At 51.3% G+C, this 18,313-nt stretch overlaps 2 protein-coding genes and 1 long non-coding RNA gene across 8 annotated transcripts in view; 1 reads left to right on the top strand and 2 right to left on the bottom strand.

The window, feature by feature from the left end:
* PLCG1 (phospholipase C gamma 1) overlaps positions 1-2,078 on the top strand; it is an 82,491-nt gene extending 80,413 nt beyond the window's left edge. For all 4 annotated transcript variants that reach the window (XM_029071023.2, XM_029071022.2, XM_029071019.2 and 1 more), the window contains exon 33: positions 734-2,078. In XM_029071023.2, coding sequence (XP_028926856.1) covers positions 734-776 — 43 coding nt within the window. In that variant the 3' untranslated portion in view covers positions 777-2,078. The remainder of the gene's footprint in view (positions 1-733) is intronic.
* LOC114813821 lies at positions 966-14,915 on the bottom strand. Of its 3 annotated transcripts, none has more exons than XR_003761572.1 (6): positions 13,132-14,915; positions 6,943-7,128; positions 4,204-4,297; positions 2,950-3,094; positions 2,005-2,123; positions 966-1,209 (listed from the first exon to the last, which is right to left on the bottom strand). It is a non-coding gene; the product is annotated as an uncharacterized LOC114813821 (long non-coding RNA). The 3 variants fall into 3 exon arrangements; XR_003761571.1 differs by having other exon boundaries at positions 966-1,206; XR_003761573.1 differs by having other exon boundaries at positions 966-1,206; positions 6,943-7,082.
* Positions 14,916-15,486: 571 nt separating this feature from the next.
* ZHX3 (zinc fingers and homeoboxes 3) overlaps positions 15,487-18,313 on the bottom strand; it is an 81,757-nt gene continuing 78,930 nt past the window's right edge. The window contains 2 exon segments of the mRNA XM_029070685.2: positions 15,487-15,566; positions 17,794-17,965. Coding sequence (XP_028926518.1) covers positions 15,487-15,566; positions 17,794-17,965 — 252 coding nt within the window.

Below are 18,313 nucleotides of genomic sequence, written 5' to 3'. Positions count from 1 at the left end.
CTATGGGTCAAGTACTATTCTAACTGCTGGGGTAGAGACGGGTTCATCAGGTTGATACAGTCCCTCTCCCACATTGTGAGCCCCGTATGGGACAGGGACTGTGTGCAACCCGATTTCCTTGTATCCACCCCAGCACTTAGTACAGTGTTTAGTACATAGTAAGTGCTTAACAAGTTCCACAATTATTTTTATTACTGTAATTGTCATTACTATTAACGTAGGGGGGGAAACGGGTTTAAATTTGGGGACTTAAAACTATCCAGGCCCTATGGGAAAGTAGGCCGGGGTTGTCTTTAACCAAGCCCAGCCCAGCCTCCTTCCCAGAGGGTCTTTCAGAGCTAGTTGAGGCCGGTCTAGATCCATGTTCCCTGGGGGCAACTGTAAACAAAATCCTGTCTCTCCCTTCCTGCCGCTCAGAGAGCAGGAACCGGGAGGGGACAGAGGCGGACGGAAGAATGGAAGCCACGGGGCCTCTCCTATAGGGCGGGTCAGCACTCTAGAAATAGGGGACGAGGAGGCTTCATGGGGATTTGGATGGACATCCCTGACCAGTGGCCCCGGTGCCCAGCCCGCCTCCTGGGCGATCGAGAGACCAGCGGCCCCAGGACCTGGCCCCTCCGCTGCCCGTCGTGTCAGCCGGACAGCCATTAGGCCAGGACGGGCCTCCACGAGCCGGCCCGGTGTGGCGCCTGTCCGGCCGCATGACCTTCCTCTCCCTATGTCTCTCTCCTAGGGCCTTGCGGAGGACCAGAGTCAACGGAGACAATCGCCTCTAGCCTGTGCACCGCTCCCCGAGACGCCGGCCCCCGCCCACCCGCCCCCCGCCGGGGCCAGGGAGGGTCCTGGAATGCTGCAAACTGGTTTCTATGGAAACGGCATTGCTCTGGCCTACTTTTGGGCAGCGTTTCTGGTTTCTCTGCCCCAGGTCACCGTTCCAACAGAGACACTAAACAAAAACCAAGCCATTAATGAAACATATTCCTGTATATAGCCTGGACCCCTTCCTCTGCCCCCTCGCCGCCCACACGGCCCAAACCCCGGCTGCCCTGGCGGGAGGGGGCAGGGGCGGGCCGGAGCCTGCCCGCCTCGCTGTCTTGGACGTCTCCTCGGTGGCGGTGGCAGCTTCGGTCACCCGGGAGCTTCGCGCAGCTCGCCGAGCACGGACGACGGGCGAGCCTGAACGTGGAGCCTTCCTGCATCCGGGACCTGCTAAGCAGAACAACAAGGAGAAGTTTACACGGTCCTGTAGCTTTAAACGCCAGAAGAGAAGCCCCCACAGGTTTAATGAAGCGGGGCCCCTACGTCAGCCGACGGTCTCGGCCGCCTGCCCCCGGAGCCCAGCGGGGGTGTCCCTGAGTGCGGGGGTCTTCAGGATCGGGCCCTAGACCGCCATCCCGTGGGCCAAGCACAGACCTCGGACATCCAAGGGTCTATAGGAGAACATCAGTATCAGTATTCTATGGGGGGGTGTGACTAAATTATTGACCACGCCCTGACTCCTTGGCCGGCTCAGCCAACCTGCCAGCTGCTGCTGACTGAGCAGGGGTGGGGGCTGGGAAGGCACTGTCCACCCTTACAGCTCTGGCCCTCCCCTCCCCTGCCCTCTGAGGGTGGGGGTGGCCTTGGATTCACCGCTTAAGGCAGCCAGAGGCGGAGATGAGCAGATCCTTTGTTTTTCCAGGGGGAGAGAGGATGTGCTTTGGGTGGAGGGAGTCTCGTGAGGAACAAAGAGGGGAAGGAGCTGCAGCCCGGGGCGGGGGATGAAGGGCTCGGCTCCCCAGGCCGGGCCGGGCGCTCGGCTCGGACTGTGGCTTCTGTAACCCCCCTATCAGTGGCCATCAGCCTTGAGCAGGGTAAGATGCTGTCCCGCCCTTGCCAGGCCGCATTGTCTTTATCTGTTTAGAAGAGGTTGGGGCTGTGCCTGAGGGCGGGGAGGCGGGGAGGGCAAGGGGAGAGCCCTCACTTGTCAGGGCAGCAGGCCTTCTTACCAGGCCTCGTCCTCACCTGGCCTCCAGCTCACTGCCCCTCAGAGGACCGACAGCAAAAATAAAAGAGTCCTCAGGCTCCTCTCTCCCAAAGCTTGCGTATTCTTTGCAGGGCGGGCGTCTCTGCTCCTCCAAGGGCTGTTAACGAGAAGGAAACGGACTGAGCCTCACTTGTTCTGTCCAGGGACGGGGCTGGCGGAGTCCTGGCCCCGCTCCTTGTTCCGGTCCCGGTTCTGCATGCTGACTTTCCTCTGAGAACTTTCCCGAACCCAGCTCCCTTTTGCCCCCGGTGACCGTAGACAGCTTCACGTGGCCTCAGCCCAGCCTTCCAGTGCGCCGTGATCTGAAATGGCCTCGGGGCCAGGCCTCTCCCCTCAGGCTTTCTACAGTGACTCCACGGGCCACCCCTCAACCCCAGGTCCAAAATGGCGTGCCTCCAAGGCGGGATGGCAGACAGCAGGAGGTGACGAAGGCTTCAGGCTAGGACTTCAGATCCCCTCTCCGTCCTGGGCCTCCCGACATGGGCTGGAGCTGAGGCGGGCCAGGACCCCGGTGGGGAGAGGATGGTCTGCCTGGAGCCAGAGGCCACGGTGTTGCCTTGCTGCATTGGCGGCAGGCTTAGAATCCCCACCCCCACTTTTCTCCAACCAGGAAATTCTTTTCTTGCCTCCAACTGGTGTGCATGTGTGCGTGAGTGTGGCTAGAGCACTTGGAGCTCCTTTGGCTCATAACTGGGCGCGAGGTGGTGGCGAGAGTGGGAGGAGAAGGATGATGATGATAAGGATATTAGTTAAGTACTTTGTGTTAAGCACTGTTTTAAGCGCTGGGATCCATATAAGCTAATCAGGTTGGAGACAGGCCCTGCCCACCTGAGGCTCACGGTCTTTACGTGGGAGAGAGAACAGGTATTGAACCCCCATTAACAGCTGTGGAAACTGAGGCACAGAGAAGTAAAGTGACTTACCCAAGGTCACACAGCAGGTGAGGGTCAGAGCTCGATTAAAACAAGGATCCTCTGATTCCCAGGCCTGGGTTCTTTCCATTAGGCCAAGCTGCTGCCCGATGGGATGTCCCGGTGAAGGGTCTGTTTGACCAGGTAGGGCTCACTGCTGAGACACAGAAGAAGAGCACAAGGTAGTGAGACCGCCGTCAGGAGTATGAGGAAACCAGGCACAGCTCTGAGACTTTAGGGCCAAAAACCTGCGCAGAAGAAGTGATTATAGGGCCAGTGGCTGGCCTAGTCACCAGCACTCTCACCCCTGCAGGCCGTATTGTGGCTCAGTGTCAAGAGCCCGACCTTGGGAGTCAGAGGTCATGGGTTCGAATCCTGGCTCTGCCACTTGTCAGCTGTGTGACTGTGAGCAGGTCATTTCACTTCTCTGGGCCTCAGTTACCTCATCTGTAAAATGGGGATTAACTGTGAGCCTAACGTGGGACAACCTGATTACCCTGAATCTACCCCAGCGCTTAGAACAGTGCTCTGCACATAGTAAGCGCTTAAATACCAAGATGATGATTATTATCGCTGGGACGCAGAACAGCAAGCAAATGGCAGGCAGTGGGAGTAGCACGTTTAAAGTGCACGTTGTGGCCTTTGCCCAGCCTGATTAGCAGGAATCTCCCCCCACCCCGCCCAGCGCTTAGTACAATGCTTAGCATTCAGTAGGTGCTCAACAAATACCATCATTCCTACAGGCAGAGCTAGCTGGGACTAGGACCCAGGGGGTCTGATTCCCCAGAGCAGACGGTGAGCCCGTGGTAGACACCAGCCATCAGATGGTCCCCGTCCAAGCTTCCACCTTCGGAGGATGGCAACTCCTGGCTTAAATTTAGCAAGCGGCCTGGACAGAGCCAGGCCCCACACCCTGACTTCAGAGGAACGAAGAAGAGGTGAAGATAGGGTTTTGCGTCACGTCACCTATTGGCCACCATGGAGATGTGGCACTGTGGCCCTGGGTCCCTGGCAAAATCCAGACCTGTCACGTAGAACGGTGGAACAGAGCCAGGAAGACTGCAAGAATGCAGCTTCGGTGTCAGCGTGGGTAGGATCGTTTTCCACTCGGGCCGATTTGTACCTTAGCGTGAGAGAGCGAGAGCACACTCTGACGCCACTGGTGACAAGGAGAGGTCGCTACAGAGCGGGGTGATGGGTCAGATCAGGTCACAAAATGAACTCTGTTCACTGATTTCGACAAGTTTCGTTTTTCCGAATAAATACCTCAGTTTCCTAGCAGTTCGTGCAGGGGGTGTGTTTTGTCAAAGAGACGAAGCGGTGCTTCCACACAGGTCCTTGGCTGAAGGGTGTGATGGTCCTTCCAAAGCAGAAAACATAGCCATGCTCATAATAATAATAATAACAATAATAAATTGTGGTATTTGTTAAGCACTTACTACGTACCAGGCGCTATACTAAACGCTGGGGTAGATATAAGCAAATGAAGCTGGACACAGTCCCTGCCCCACATGGGGCTCACAGTCTCAATATCCATTTTACAGATAACGTAACTAAAGCACAGTGAATAATAATAATACTTGTATTCATCAAGTGCTTCCTATGTGCCAAGCACTGTACTAAGCGCTGAGGTGGATACAATATAAGCAAGTCCCCCCCCAATGAGGCTCACAGTTTAAGCATGAGGGAGAACAGGCATTGAATCCCCATTTTGCAGATGAGAGAACTGAGGCACAGAGAAGTTGTGGTTAGCTGAAAGTCACACAGTCAACAAGTGGCAGCCAGGATTAAAATAATAATAATGTTGGTATTTGTTAAGCGCTTACTTCGTGCAGAGCACTGTTCTAAGCGCTTGGGTAGATACAGGGGAATGAGGTTGTCCCACGTGAGGCTCACAGTCTTCATCCCCATTTTACAGATGAGGGAACTGAGGCACAGAGAAGTGAAGTGACTTGCCCACAGTCACACAGCTGACAAGGGGCAACCCAGATCCTTCTGACTTCCAGGCCCCTGCTCTATCCACTGGGCCACACTGCTTCTAGACCTTTAAAGGAGCGAAGTCTCGGCCTTGATTATCCGAACCATATTGAGACCACCGAGAATGAAAAAAACAAAGGGAGGTTGTGGGATCCTTCAGTTGGGTCTCAGTTATGAGGGGATAAGTTCAATCTTCCCCACTTAACTGGGACAGATTGTTCAGAGCGAAGTACACAGCTGGGAGTCAAAAGGACCTGGGTTCTAATCCCGGCTCCACCACATCTGCTGTGTGAGAGTTTGGGCAATTCACTTCTCTGCACCTCGGTTACCTCATCTGTAAAATAGGGATTAAGACTTTGAGCCCTGTATGGGACCGGGACTGTGTCCAACCCAATATGTTTAAATCTACCCCAGTGCTTAGTTCAGTGCCTGGAACATAGGAAGCGCTTTACAAATACCTTGTTATTACCTACCGGCAGCTGTACGGAGGGCTTGGAATTGAGGAAGGCCTGGACTAAACCTTTCCTTGGTGGTTAATGCCTTGAATCTGTACCTCCTCCTCTTCCTTGGGTCTGCCTCATCCATCCACTCCCTCATTTACTCTGCCCAGCCCCAAATCCCCAAAACCAACACTTTCTTCAGCAAGTGAGAGGTGGCGGCAGACCAGGCTGCAGCGACCCCAGAGGGCCTAGGCACAGCTGGCTTTATCACCCAGATCTCACTTCCTGACTCACATGAAGCTCATCACTTCAGCCCCGTTTCTATTCTTAACAGTAGTCACGGTGGTAGTAGTATTTATTAAACACTGTGTACAGAGTTAGCGTTTATTAAGCACAGTAAGCTTTGGGAAAAGAGTAAACTGGTGGGAATTAATAAATGTGGTATTCGTTAAGCGCTTACTATATGCCAGGCACTCTACTAAGTGCTGGAGGGATACAAGCAAATCAGGTTGGACACACATCCTGTCCCCATCCCAGGTGGGGCTCACAGTCTCAATCCCCATTTGTCAGACGGGAGAACCTAGGCCCAGACAAGTGACGTGACTTGCACAAGGTCACACCACAGACAAGTGGTGGAGCCGGGATTAGAACCCATGACCTTCTGACTCCCATTACACCATGCTACTCCGGCTGTACTAAACAAGGACTGCTCGTGCTAATTGTACCATTTGTTAAGCTCAGTACTGCTTCAGTTTGCCTTCTTCCAAGTCTTAACTACTCCTGCTTACTTTAAATACTTGGATGTCTATGTCTGGACTGGACAAACAAACTGAAGGGCCAGAGGGTCCTGGACTGGGAATATAGACAGTCCAGAATGCTAAGGGACTTTCAACCCTGCTTGGCTCTCTCGTCAGCTCTCAGATGTCTAGAGGGAAAAGGGAAACTACCTAAGCTCAGCCTGGTGTCTTGGGAGTTTCTACCCTGACCTATACTTTAACATGAACTCATTTTTGTCACAGCAACAAGACCAAATCTCTAGCAGAATGGAGTAGTGTGGCCTAGTGGAAAGAGCACCGAACTGGGTGTCAGAGGAGCTGGGCTCTAGTCCTGGCTCCAACACTTGTCTGCTGTGGGGCCTTGGTTAAGTCATTTAACTTCTGTGCCCCAGTTACCTCATCTTTAAAATGGGGAGTAGGGTTGTGAGCCCCATGCTGAACAGGGACTGTGTCCAACCTGATTATCCTGTATCTACCCTCAGTGGTTAGTTCTGTGGCTGGCACATAGTAAGCACTTACATACTTTTTTTTTTAAAGTACAGGAATGGGAGTCGAAAGACCTGGATTCTAATCCCAGCTCTGCCACTTGCCTGCCATGTGACCTTGGGCATTTCACTTCTCTGTCCCCTGGTTTCCATATCTGGAAAGAAGGGATCCAATACATATTCACTCTCCCATTTAGAGGGTGAGCCCCATGTTGAATAAGGACTGTGTCTGATCTGATTATCCTCTCTACCCCAGTGAACATAGTAAGAACTGAACTTTAAATGTCACGATTACTATCATCGTTCAGCTGGTATTTGTTTACTTACCTCAGACTTCAACAGTCTCTTGTTTAACCAAACCGCATGATCAATCCTCTTGCCACTTTCCCAAGGCCACGGTTGCTGGGTCAAAGCAGGGCACCCGGCCAACCAAGGAGGCCGTGGGGTTCCATCTTTCGGCGCTGGGGCTGGGAGAGAACCCAGACCGGCTTCAAAAGGATGCCAGGGACGCAGCTGGGAATAATAGGGTGGGAGAAGAAGGGGGAGATGGGGAGGAGGAAGAAATCCCCCTTTCAGGGCCTGGTGGTCTCCCCTGGGCTGCAGACACATTCAGGACCACCACTAATGGAACTCCCAATTTGAGGTCTGTGAGGTCAGGGGCCTCAGTATCCTCTAGATGCCCAGCTTTTCCTGAGCAGGAAAGTGCAGGAGGCTTTGACACTCTGTGGGTTTTGGGGGCTGCAACTAGTGGGGAGGGAGGGTCTTCATGGAGGATCCCCCTCCACAAAAGCCTGCATCCTCAGCTCAGAGAACAGTCTCCACTGTATCTATGGCACCCCGGCTTGTAAGGCCCCAAGCAAGGGGCTGCAAGTCTTCCCTCAGGGCACCAAACTAAACTCTGGGCTGCTGGGTCCTGGCCCAAGAGGGACAGCGAGCCTGACTGAGCCATACTAGTCTCCGGGGCAGGCAGCTACCACCAGAGAACCTTGGAGGGTCCAGAAGGCACGTGGGCTCTCCCCAGGACAGGTTTATCTCCATGTGAAAACAGCAAGAGGAACAGGAAGAATTCCTCTAGACTGAAAACTCCAAGTGCCTAGTACAGTGCTCTGCACCCAGTAAGCACTCAATAAATACCACTGATTGAGGTCTAACCAGACATGCTGAAAGGGGCTAGCCTAAGGAATCCACTGACCCATTCCCCACCGTTGACCCCAGCAGAACAAATCCCAGGGGCAGGAGGAAAGGAGACTGAACCAGCAGAGAAGGTGGGGTAGGAGAGAAACAGGGCAGACAGTGGGGTCTCTGCTTTATTCCTGAGCCCCATGCGGTATTTAGCTTTCTGTAAATCCAGCCAACGGTGAAGCTGGCACCCACAAGGCCGTCGTTATTGTGAGCGGAAAACCAAAGCCTCAAGCAGCTGCTGCCACAGGGCATCCTTGAGAGCTGGTGTTCATTTTAGGGCTCCTCCAGAACAAACCTGGGAAATCCTTGTCAGCAGAGGGGAATTTGGGGCTCTAAGCCATTTCTTTGTTGGCTTAAAGCAAGAACTGCTGGGTCAAACTGCACAATGGTGTCAGAACAACCAGGCCTCCAGGAGCTTCCCCCACAACCTCCGGGGGGGGGGAAAAATCCAGTAAATGTGAGATGACATTTTATGGTTTTTATTTAGGAACAACCGAAAAAAAAAAGGTCTGAGTACCATTTAGAACCATTTCAAACTGTACAAGCTCGCCTGCCCATCCTCCATCAAGTCCACATAAAGCCGGTTTAGGGAAACGTGCAATTCACTTCTTAGAAGTGGCAGCCTTGCCACCGGGAGCTCAAGCCTTTGGAGAAAATCAGCAGGCCAAGTCTGCCCCAACAGTAGCAATAACCACAGCCCCAAAATCAAAGGCAGTTTTAAAACTTTAAAAGAAAAAAAAGTTGACCAAAAGGAGCAAAAAGTGCCTTCCGCGCACCTGGCAGCCTCATGACCATCTTGGAAATCCATACGGAGAGTCGGCAGCACCCCCTCCCCTTTCCCCAAATAAAGCCAGAGCCACTGACAGACATCTGTCCCATCTGCAACAATCACAGTTCTGCTCAAATTACATTTACCTTTGGACAAACACAAGCAGAGACACACAGGTCAACGCTCTGTGACGCACCAAGACACTTTCCACACTGGCTTGGTCTCCAGTCGCTGCAGTACTGACCACAGCGGGAGATGGGGAAAGTGTCTTCTACTTAAAAGAAGAGCATCAGGTGGGTGGGTGGGAGCGAGGAGGGAATCGGGTGGCAATGTGTGGGGCCCAGGAGAAAAGCCCAGCCGAGACAGGATGGGGCTTCCGGCTCTGACGAAGGCAGGGCACTGTCCACCCTTCTGACCGAATGGCCGAGAAGCAAATGGGGGAGATTCACCATCTCCCTCTATGGCCTGCAAGTTTTAGCTGCGAAGAAACTTGGTTATCCCTCTGGTGGGTTGATGAGATGTTTCTAAAACCACACCGGTTCCCATTTGGAAGCATCTTGCAAGACAGGGACAAGAGGACATGGGGAAACGGAGAAGAGATGCATGTTTCACAGAGTGCCTTTCACGTGAAGTCCAGAATTTGTGGATGGAGAGAGCGCCAGGAGACACCGTTTGAGGATGTGGGCTGGCTCTGACTTGCCAACCAACCAATGCTTGACATTTCCAACCTCCCCTCCTTGAAACTCCGCCTTTGACTCCTGTCCTGTCTTTGATCTTTCTGGAATCCCTTCAAGGGGAAAAAACGAAACTAAAGAGCTTTCAGTACAATAACCAAGGCAGGCTGTTACTTACACATAACACTCTCACACTCGCTCTCTCTTTCTGTCTCCAGCCTTCCACACCTCACAAAGGCTAACAGCAAGCAGAACTCCTGAGCTCGATTGTGGGGTCCCCAAGCCCCTGCCCGGGGGGGGGGGGGGGGCGGCAGGAGGAGACCAGTATCAGGACCAATCTGCATCTCCACCCTCCAAAACAGTTTCCCACATCTGGCTGAAACAGTAACTGCAGGACAGCCCAGCTCTCTGACAGGGGAAGTCAAGCCAGAACAATGGACTCAGCTTTGCTCCCCAAAACAGCAACCGTCCTTGCAGTGCACCCTTGCAAAACACATCAAAAGAAGAAGAGAAGCCCTGAGGCCTAGTGGATAGAGCACGGGCCTGGGAGTCAGAAGAATCTGGGTCTAATTTTGGCTATGCCACTTGTCTGCTGTGCGACTTTGGGCAACTCACTTCCCTTCTCTGTGCCTCAGTTACCTCATCTGTAAAATGGGCATTGACTGTGAGCCCCATGTGGGATGGGGATTGTCCAGTCCAATTTGCTCATATATACCCCAGTGCTTAGTGCAGTGCCTGGCACATAGTAAACGCTTAACAAATACCACTGTATATATATTTTTTTAAAAAAAAGCTCTCTGCAGCAGGCAGGGGCTTTTACTCTCCTCCCTCTCAAACCACTGCTGAATTTCCAACTTGGTCCGCTGTTCTCAGCGATCTGGGGAGGCCCGAGGCAAAACTGCAAAGTTCTGCTCACTTTCTGGGCACAGGGGTAGCGGCCAATAGAGCATCTGGCACTTGGGTCCACATCTGGCTCTTGGCATGCCTTAGTCCCTGTTGAATTTGGAACAGAAAGGAAACCAGTGTGTTCTCCCTAAATTAAAGCCATAACTGTGGAGCGACCCATGAGGAGAGCTTTTATCTTAAATGGGGATCAGGTCCAAGGGCTCCTCCGTCTAAGCTCTGGTCCCCCGTGCAGACACACAAAAAGAAGGTACTCCATGGTAAATCCAGTGAGATGATATTGTCAAGGGCTGCTCTCATTCCCCAGCCCTTTGAATGAACTAGTGTTCGATGGCCAGTAAAATCGTGCTCCCCCGCCTGCCTCTTGCCAACCTATCTTGGCCGTGGCCTGATCAGAAGGCCGGAGGGTGTGTGTGTGTGTGTGTGTGTGTGTGTGTGTGATGGAAGGGGGGACAGGGTGGGGGTCAGATTTGGATCCTGGCAGAAACTGCAGAGAATGATGATGATATTATTCGTTAAGTACTTACTATGTGCCAGGCGCTGTACCAAGTGCTGGGGTGGATGCAAGCAAACCTAGTTGGACACAGTCCCTGTCCCATGCGGGTCTCAGTCTCAATCCCCATTTGACAGATGAGGTAACAGACACAGAGAAGTGAACTGACTCGCCCAAGGTCACACAGCAGACAAGTGATAGAGCTGGCAGAACAGGGAGGATTCCATCAGCATTGGGAATGGAGTCCGCAGGACTCATCCTCACTGGGATATAAAGCTTCCTGCATGACTGCTCGTTTTATCATTACATGAACAGAACCAGTCCCGATCTTTCAGTTACCTAAAATCGATCACCTCTTTTCCCCCAGTATTTCCTGCCCCGTGGATTTTTTGAAACTAGTTCTGCACCTGTGTCACTGTCAGGGGGCACAGAGCTTGCTCAAGTCACATGTGACCTGCCTTTATTTGGGGGCCCAAAGAGTCAAGACATCAAACCCAGGTCAGAATCCCAAGAAGCAGTTCTCCTACTTCCTTCCCCTTTCCAACTTGGTCCTGGTTCCACTGGGGGAGAGATGCAACTTGCTCCTAGGGACCCATTTTTGTTGGCCACACTGGAAAACCGGGATGACTCTACAGCAGTGGTTGGTGGGACAAATCATACTAACTGGAAAGCACTGGGCTGCTGCCATCATCAGGGTGGGGCCGGGGTGTTGTGAAAACTTAAAAGAGCCCCTAAGTTTCCTACCCTAGGGGCAACTTAGTTGACTGGAGGGCAGGGTGAAGGACCTGCGCCAGGAATAGGGGTCTATTCATCGGCTTTCAGCTGGTCTTCCCCCGGTCTGGTTCCAAAATGGCCTTTCGGTCCACTCTGTTTAAGCTTCCCTCTTCCCAGCCTCTTGGCCGTGGACTCCGTGGGTCAGAAGCGGCACCAAGGTTTAAAGGGACCGGGGAAGGGAGTGCCAAGGCCCTGGAGTTGGGGCCGGGGGGCGAGAGAGTCACGGTGGGACCCTCGGAGAGACACTCAAGTCTAGGTCCTGTGGTCAGTTCCGTAGGATGGCATTTCAAGTCATGTAATGTCATGGAACATCGTGTAATGAGGAGTTCCATAAATCTGTCTCATCTGGGTCAGCAAAGGAGCGTCTGATATCTGTAAGTGCCTTCAGCGGCCATATAAAATTGGGGTGATCCAGAGTCCTGCCCCCCCAACATTCTCTGTGGCCCTCCAAATGCCCCATCTCCATCCTGGGCTCCCCAGAAAGGGGGAGAGGCAACTGAGGCCACCAGAGAGGGAAAGAGCCGGCCTGAGGAGGGGAAGGAGGGACCTGGCCTCCCCACTGTCACGTCTCCCCCAAGTCCTCCATCCACCCCTCTTTGAAAATGGATGCTTCTCTCTCCCTGGCCCACCTGTACCTCAAGCCACAAGACAAACAATTGATTAGTCAGAAGCCTCTCGGCAAGCATCAGGAAATTTGGATAACCCACCCTCATTCTTGCTGTGCCCCTACAGTTCAGGGTAGAGGTTTGTTCCTCTCTTCTCCTTTCCTCCGGAAGAGGAAGGGGAGGGGGAGCTCTGCCAGGGGGAAGTTACACAGTTGGGACAAGTCACTGGTTTGTCGGTCCACTTGCATATCTCTCAGAAAGGTGAGTCCGGGCCAAGATCACCGAGAGCCTTCCAGATCTCTCGAAAACACAATCACAGGGAGAGGGGAGAAAACACTCGGAGGAGGACACCATCTGAAGGGCTTTGGTTGGATCTCATTTGGGCTGGTTTCCACAGACTGTGCTCCCCCCATCCTCCTTCTTCCTCCTCTTTCTTTTTCTCTTGGGGAGGTGAGATGGCTTTGAGACACTGCCGGCAGTCCCTCCCAGAGCAGTAAAGAGAAAGAGAGTGGGACGATGACGGCTGACAGTACCTCAAAGAAGTAATTCTCATGACTGGTAATGACGGCACAGAAATCTTAGCACCTTGACAGGGGAGCTCTCTCCTCACTGCACGGAAGACGGTGGGAGTGATAAGTCCAAGATGCCAGCGGGCAAGTGGGAGAGGAAGTTGGCCACACCTGCCCCTTAGATAAAGGGAAGAGATGCTGCCGTCGCCCACACCGGAGAAGAGGACAAGGCCTGAATTTAGAGGGGAGTTCACCTTTGCGGGTCTGCAAGGGAATATGAAGAACTGCCCTCCCAGTGAAGGGGGTCTCCTAGCTCTGCACAAGATGGGCGCTTTTTCTCTCAGAAAACAGGTGCAAATAACCACAAAACGTGCCTCCCTCCTCCTTAAGAGGGGTCAGGGGCCAGCGGAGAACCGGCCCCCGCGGCCCATCACCAACGGTGAACCACCAGGTTCCAAAGTGCAGGAAGGGTTCCAATAGACCCCCATACTCCATTAAAAATAAAAATGAAGCCCCAGAGGGGCATCAAATAAAGCTCGACTCTATCTGTTCTACAATCAAACTCCTTCCCCCAATCCTACGGCATTAAAAAAGACGAAAAGCGTACCGCACAAATCCAGGTTTCTGCTAACAGGCTGGTGGTCTGGGTTCAGCTATAAAAAACTGGATCTCGATCCCCATGTACAAAAAAACAAAAATCAAGTTTTAAAAAAGTTAAACATGTACACAACATATAGGCAACAAGAAACGCTGAACGTGATTTTACTATGCTGTCCAACTCCAAGTCCAAGAGAAAAATGTGCTTTTCTTTGAGAAGGGTGAGTAAACCACCTCACCCCACTCCTGTCTACTTCCTAAGTCCAAAAGACAATCTTCTCCCAACAGAAAAGAGGTCAACACTTTGGCTAAGTGCAAAATTGTGGTAATGCGTCTTGGAACCCCTCCAAGTGTTGCCGGTGGGGCCAAGCAGCTCAGCATGGCTTCTCTGTAGCCTTCCGTTTCCTTCTCCTTTCCATTTCAGACTCTGGGTGTCCTGTGTTTCACGCCGGTCCCATTAGTACTTCTGTTTCTTCCAGAACAAGCGCTTGGGTGCACTCCACTCCTTTTCTCATCAGTCCTTTGGATTGGATCCTTTCAGAAATCAATATATGCAAATCGACATGGTAGCAGCGAAAGAGCTGTCAGGTCTGCCTGGCTTTTTTTTTTTCAGTTTTCGCACCCCTTCTGACTCACAGTTCTGGCAGTTCCGCCACCTCAGGCGGCAGGCATTCGGCAGAATTACCACACGGAAGAAGAATCCGCAACACAGAATCATCCCCAAAAGCTGTCCAAAATGACTTCTCCAGCAGATCAAGCAGCTTGGAACAGGCAACTGGGTTCCACGTCCCCAGTGCGCGCCTGCTCCAACCCTACGGTTTTCCATTTTGTTGGCTGGACTGGAGATTCAGCTGGGCTGCCCACAGAGCCTCCGAGATTCACCCTCACCCATATCCATAGCTTTTCCATCAGTGCAACGAGAAAAGGAGGAAGTGAGTCTCGAGAAGTCTGTCGCTCTGGTGGCGAGGCCCTTGAGATACTTCAGATGGTTTTGAGACGTCTTTCTCTTGAGGCCTCTCCCCAATACGTTCAGTGTACGGAAACAAAAAAGGACGTTTGTCTCCAATGCACAGGCTATTTTTTGCTTCACACGCATATGTTATTCAGTTAGTAAAACGTACATTTCTCATGGACATTTTAAGCAGTAAAAGTATCAAAGGAATATTTGTGTTCTATAAGTGCGTATCTAAATGAACCTGCATGTACATAGACACTAGAGAAAAAATGATAGGTATTTGTTCTCTGAAGGTAGCTCTCATTACACAGATCCCTGCTGTCGGCACGCTGTCTGATATGCACTACTGAGACCAAATACATGCTGTGCCCAAGATGTGGGGTAGAAAATAAACCAGAAGTCTGCATTTCCCTAATGATCTGTCTTTATCCCACGCGGGGAAAGAATGGGCAATGAGAAGGAGAGGCTAGACCCTAACTTAATAGGGTCAGACAGCAGCTACTGAACACCAGAGAGAGAGGGCTTGGTAGCCTGGACTCCTTCCCACCCCTCTCCCCCTACCCCCTTCCCCAGCGAGACATTTTTGGTAACCATCAGTCTGGCTTTATGGGACCACTTTTGCATATACCTTCAGGGAGCTCAGTAAGTGGCCAGCTAGGACCAGAAATGACAATGACTCAACTGGAGAGGTTCCATGTTGCTTAAAAAAACGATTGTCAGAATGAACATCCATTCGAGCAGTTGCTTGGTTTGGGGGTCGGGGTCGAGGGAGGAGGAGGCTGCTCATCACAGCTAGGGAGGGGGAGGAAGTTGGAGACCACAAATCTATCAAAGGTATTTATTCAGCGCTCACTTTGGGCAGGACACCAGACTAAGTGCTTGGGAAAGCACGAAAGAGTTAGTAGACATGATCCCTACCCTCAATAGACTTATAATCTAGCTGGGGAGGCAGAAATGACAATAAATCACCCAAAGAGGGAGTTACAGAGTTTAGAGATGGGTACAGAAGTGATTCAGGGAAGGCAGCAGAAGACCAAAGAGTCACCCCATGATAATCTTTCTGGTCCCCAGAAGAGCCAGGGAGGGGCGGGGGGGCCGAGAGTGCCTACAGATAAGGGTCTTCTGTCCTCCCCATCTTTCACAGACCATCCACGCTGACAGTACTGAATCACAAAAGCAGAATGGGGAAAGAAGTGCAGCATAAAATCAGGTAGCTGGAGATGTCAAACATCTCTGCCTAGTTCTGTTTAAATTCACACAGAAAAGCTAATCTCGTTTGTGTAGCAGAGAGGTTTACCTAAATTAGGTATTATCCCCAAATCTACACAACTCCTTTTCCTCGTCTCCTGTGGGCACATCAGAACAACGAGCACCTTCTTCAGCATGAGCAAGGAGGGGGTGAGAGTCCCATCAAGCTGGCTGATAATGAAACACCTGTTGCTTTTCACTATTTTTCCAGTAGATTTTGATCAGATACATGGGCAGCAGCCCTTAAGCACCAAACACCACCAGAAAGGCCAACGGGTGTCCACAGGGTTCCCCGGCCCCTCCTCCCACCACCGGGTGTCCACGAAGGTCTTCAGGGCCTTCAGAGACAGTGGTGTCTCTGCCTTCAGGCTTCGTTCAACCCCACCTTTGAGAGGTTCTTTCCCCCTCTAGACTGTTATCTCGTTGTGGGCAGGGAATGTGTCTGTTATTTTGTACCCTCCCAAGCACTCAGTACAGTGCTCTGCATATGGTAAACGCTCAATAAATCCAATTGACTCCTATCAATCAATCTATGACATTTACTGAGTACCTACTTTATGTGGAGTACTGTACTGGGTGCTTGGGAGGGTATAATGGAATCGGTTGACCCGATTCCTGCCCTCAGGGGAACTGACCATCTCCTCTTCCTTTGCCAGTTACCCACTCACAGGGCTCCACTTTGGGCAGACGGAAGCCAGGGTATAGGATGCCATGACTTGTCAGGCTGCTCGCCAGTAAGAATGAAAGGTTTTCCAAACCCTCTAATTTTCAAATCTGCTCTTTCCCTGCTTATACGGTACACAACACTGTCTACCACAAACACACATCGCATGAATGATTCTGCTCTTATCAAGTAGGTGAGGAGCTCCTTGCAAACCAGAACTGGGTGACTCTTTCAAACACTCATTTATCAACCAATCAGTGGTATTTATTGAGTGCTGCTTATGTGCAGAGCACTGTACTAAGCACTTGGGAGAGTAAGATATAGCAGAATTAGTGGACATGTTCCCTGCCTATAACGAGCTTACAGTCTAGAGGGATTCTTTTTGAATGAGGTGGCATTGCGGGTACAATCTACTACCTCAATAGCAAGTTTAGGGTAAAAGTAAAAGTAATATTGATAATTGTGGTATTGGTTAAGCGCTTACTATGTGCCAAGCATTGGGCGAACACTGGGGTAGATACAGGGTAAAATCAGATCGACACAGTCCCTGTCCCACACGGGGCTCACAGTCTAGAGGGGGAAAAGGAGTATCAGCCTCAAGTTTGAAAATTCAGTGCATACACAGAGGGGAGGAGGAGGAGAGAGAGGAAACCAACACAGAACTACGGCTTAGAGCAGCAGAGTTTTCAGATTCCAATGGGAAATGTTCAATCTCTTTCTGTCCCCCGGCCTATCACAACTCAAGGCAGCTGAAGGACGGTCGTGGGTATTGTCCGTGCCTCAGTTCCTCTCCCTAAATTATGGTTGGGGCGATTTCTTCTTCTTCACGTAGTTAATCCGAGGACCCATGGATTAAGGGTAATAAAGTGCTTCAAAATCCTCGGTTGGAAGGTGCTATGTACCACCAGTGTTTGTGCTCTCATTTACCAACTGAGTTGATTTTCATCTAATTAGGGAAAATTTCAGGTTTTCAAAAAGCGAACCAACAAACAATAGCTTAGGTCTAGAAATGTCTTGGAAAGCTGGCGCTATTATAGAAACCGAGGGAAGGGGAGTGAATGCAAGGCTGATGATCCAGTAGCCCCCCAGAGCAAAAACATCTACCTTCGTCGTCGGGATAGGCAGAAAAACTGGGCATAAAAACTCTAAAAGAGAAGCCATGGATTTCCTTTGAAAACATAATATGAGTATATAAAAAATAAAAAGATTCCGGTTGCCCCTTTTCCTCCACAATTCAAGTAAGAGGGCACCGGAATCTCCCAGGATGCACCACAAACAGGGCAAAAGGGGAAGAAAACTCATCATTAGAGGGTGACCAGCAGGACACCTGAACTTTCCTCTAACCGACCTCCAATACTCAAGGTCAGGGAAAAATGATCATTCCCTGCCAACGAGAAAATGGCCCCAAGCTGCTCCGATTTACTCTCAACTTTAGGCCGGCAACTGGTGTGTGCCTTTTTTAAGGTCCTCTCACTTAGGAAAGAGCTGGCTCATGGCCTGGGGTGAGAGTAAATACGGCAATCCTCACCTTCAGAGAACAGATACATTACAAATACAGAAAAAGAAACTGCCTTGTTTTGCTCATCAAAAGTTCCTAGGTAATCATCAATTAATCTGATGTTTATTAAAAGTGTATAGGCAACTGTATAGGTTTAAAAACTTGGTTCTATTGTACAGGATTATGAAATCTGAAATATTCTGTCCACTGGAAGGCAAAAAAAAAGTCCCATTTTGCAGGAGAGAAGCTGATACAAGCCCTGCATTTCCCAAATCAGCGAATTGGCCGTGAAGAGCTCTGCGCTGACCGTTCTGCTTTCTCGCAGACTCTTCCCAGTGTGCTTTGCTAAAAAGGGAGTCACAACCGCAGGGCACGTCAACCATACCCTGCTGTTGAGATTCAGATTCGGCCCTTTGGATCTGACATCTTCCCAAATTTGGCATATCCTTCACAGTAGTCAGTTTAAATTCAATCTGCTTCTGAAAAAAAAAAATCACAATATACATATCAAAACAGACTTCCACGGTGACCAGCCGCTACGGAGGGGAACATGCTGACAGAGCCTCTCGCCACCAAAGCCTGCAGTGTGGCAGACCGGTCGTCGCTGGCTTCGAGAGGTGGGCTCTGTGGCCCAAGGTGATGCAGGTGAGGAGGGGTGGGTGAGTAGGAGGAAGACCCGGGCGAGCATCACAAACCCTGAGCTCCAACGAACTCCATTCCCTGTCCTCCCCGGTTCACCCATCTAAGTGGCCGCCTTCAGCAACCCCTCATAGTCTGAATTTCCTCTGGGTGCTCTGGTTCAGCGATTGATTTAGGTCCCAACTTGA

Source organism: Ornithorhynchus anatinus, chromosome 8 (genome assembly GCF_004115215.2).
Source record: "Ornithorhynchus anatinus isolate Pmale09 chromosome 8, mOrnAna1.pri.v4, whole genome shotgun sequence".
In the NCBI taxonomy this organism is placed as follows: Eukaryota; Metazoa; Chordata; class Mammalia; order Monotremata; family Ornithorhynchidae; genus Ornithorhynchus; species Ornithorhynchus anatinus.
The sequence above is the reverse complement of the archived record's forward strand: the minus strand, read 5'-3'. Positions and strand labels throughout refer to the sequence as shown.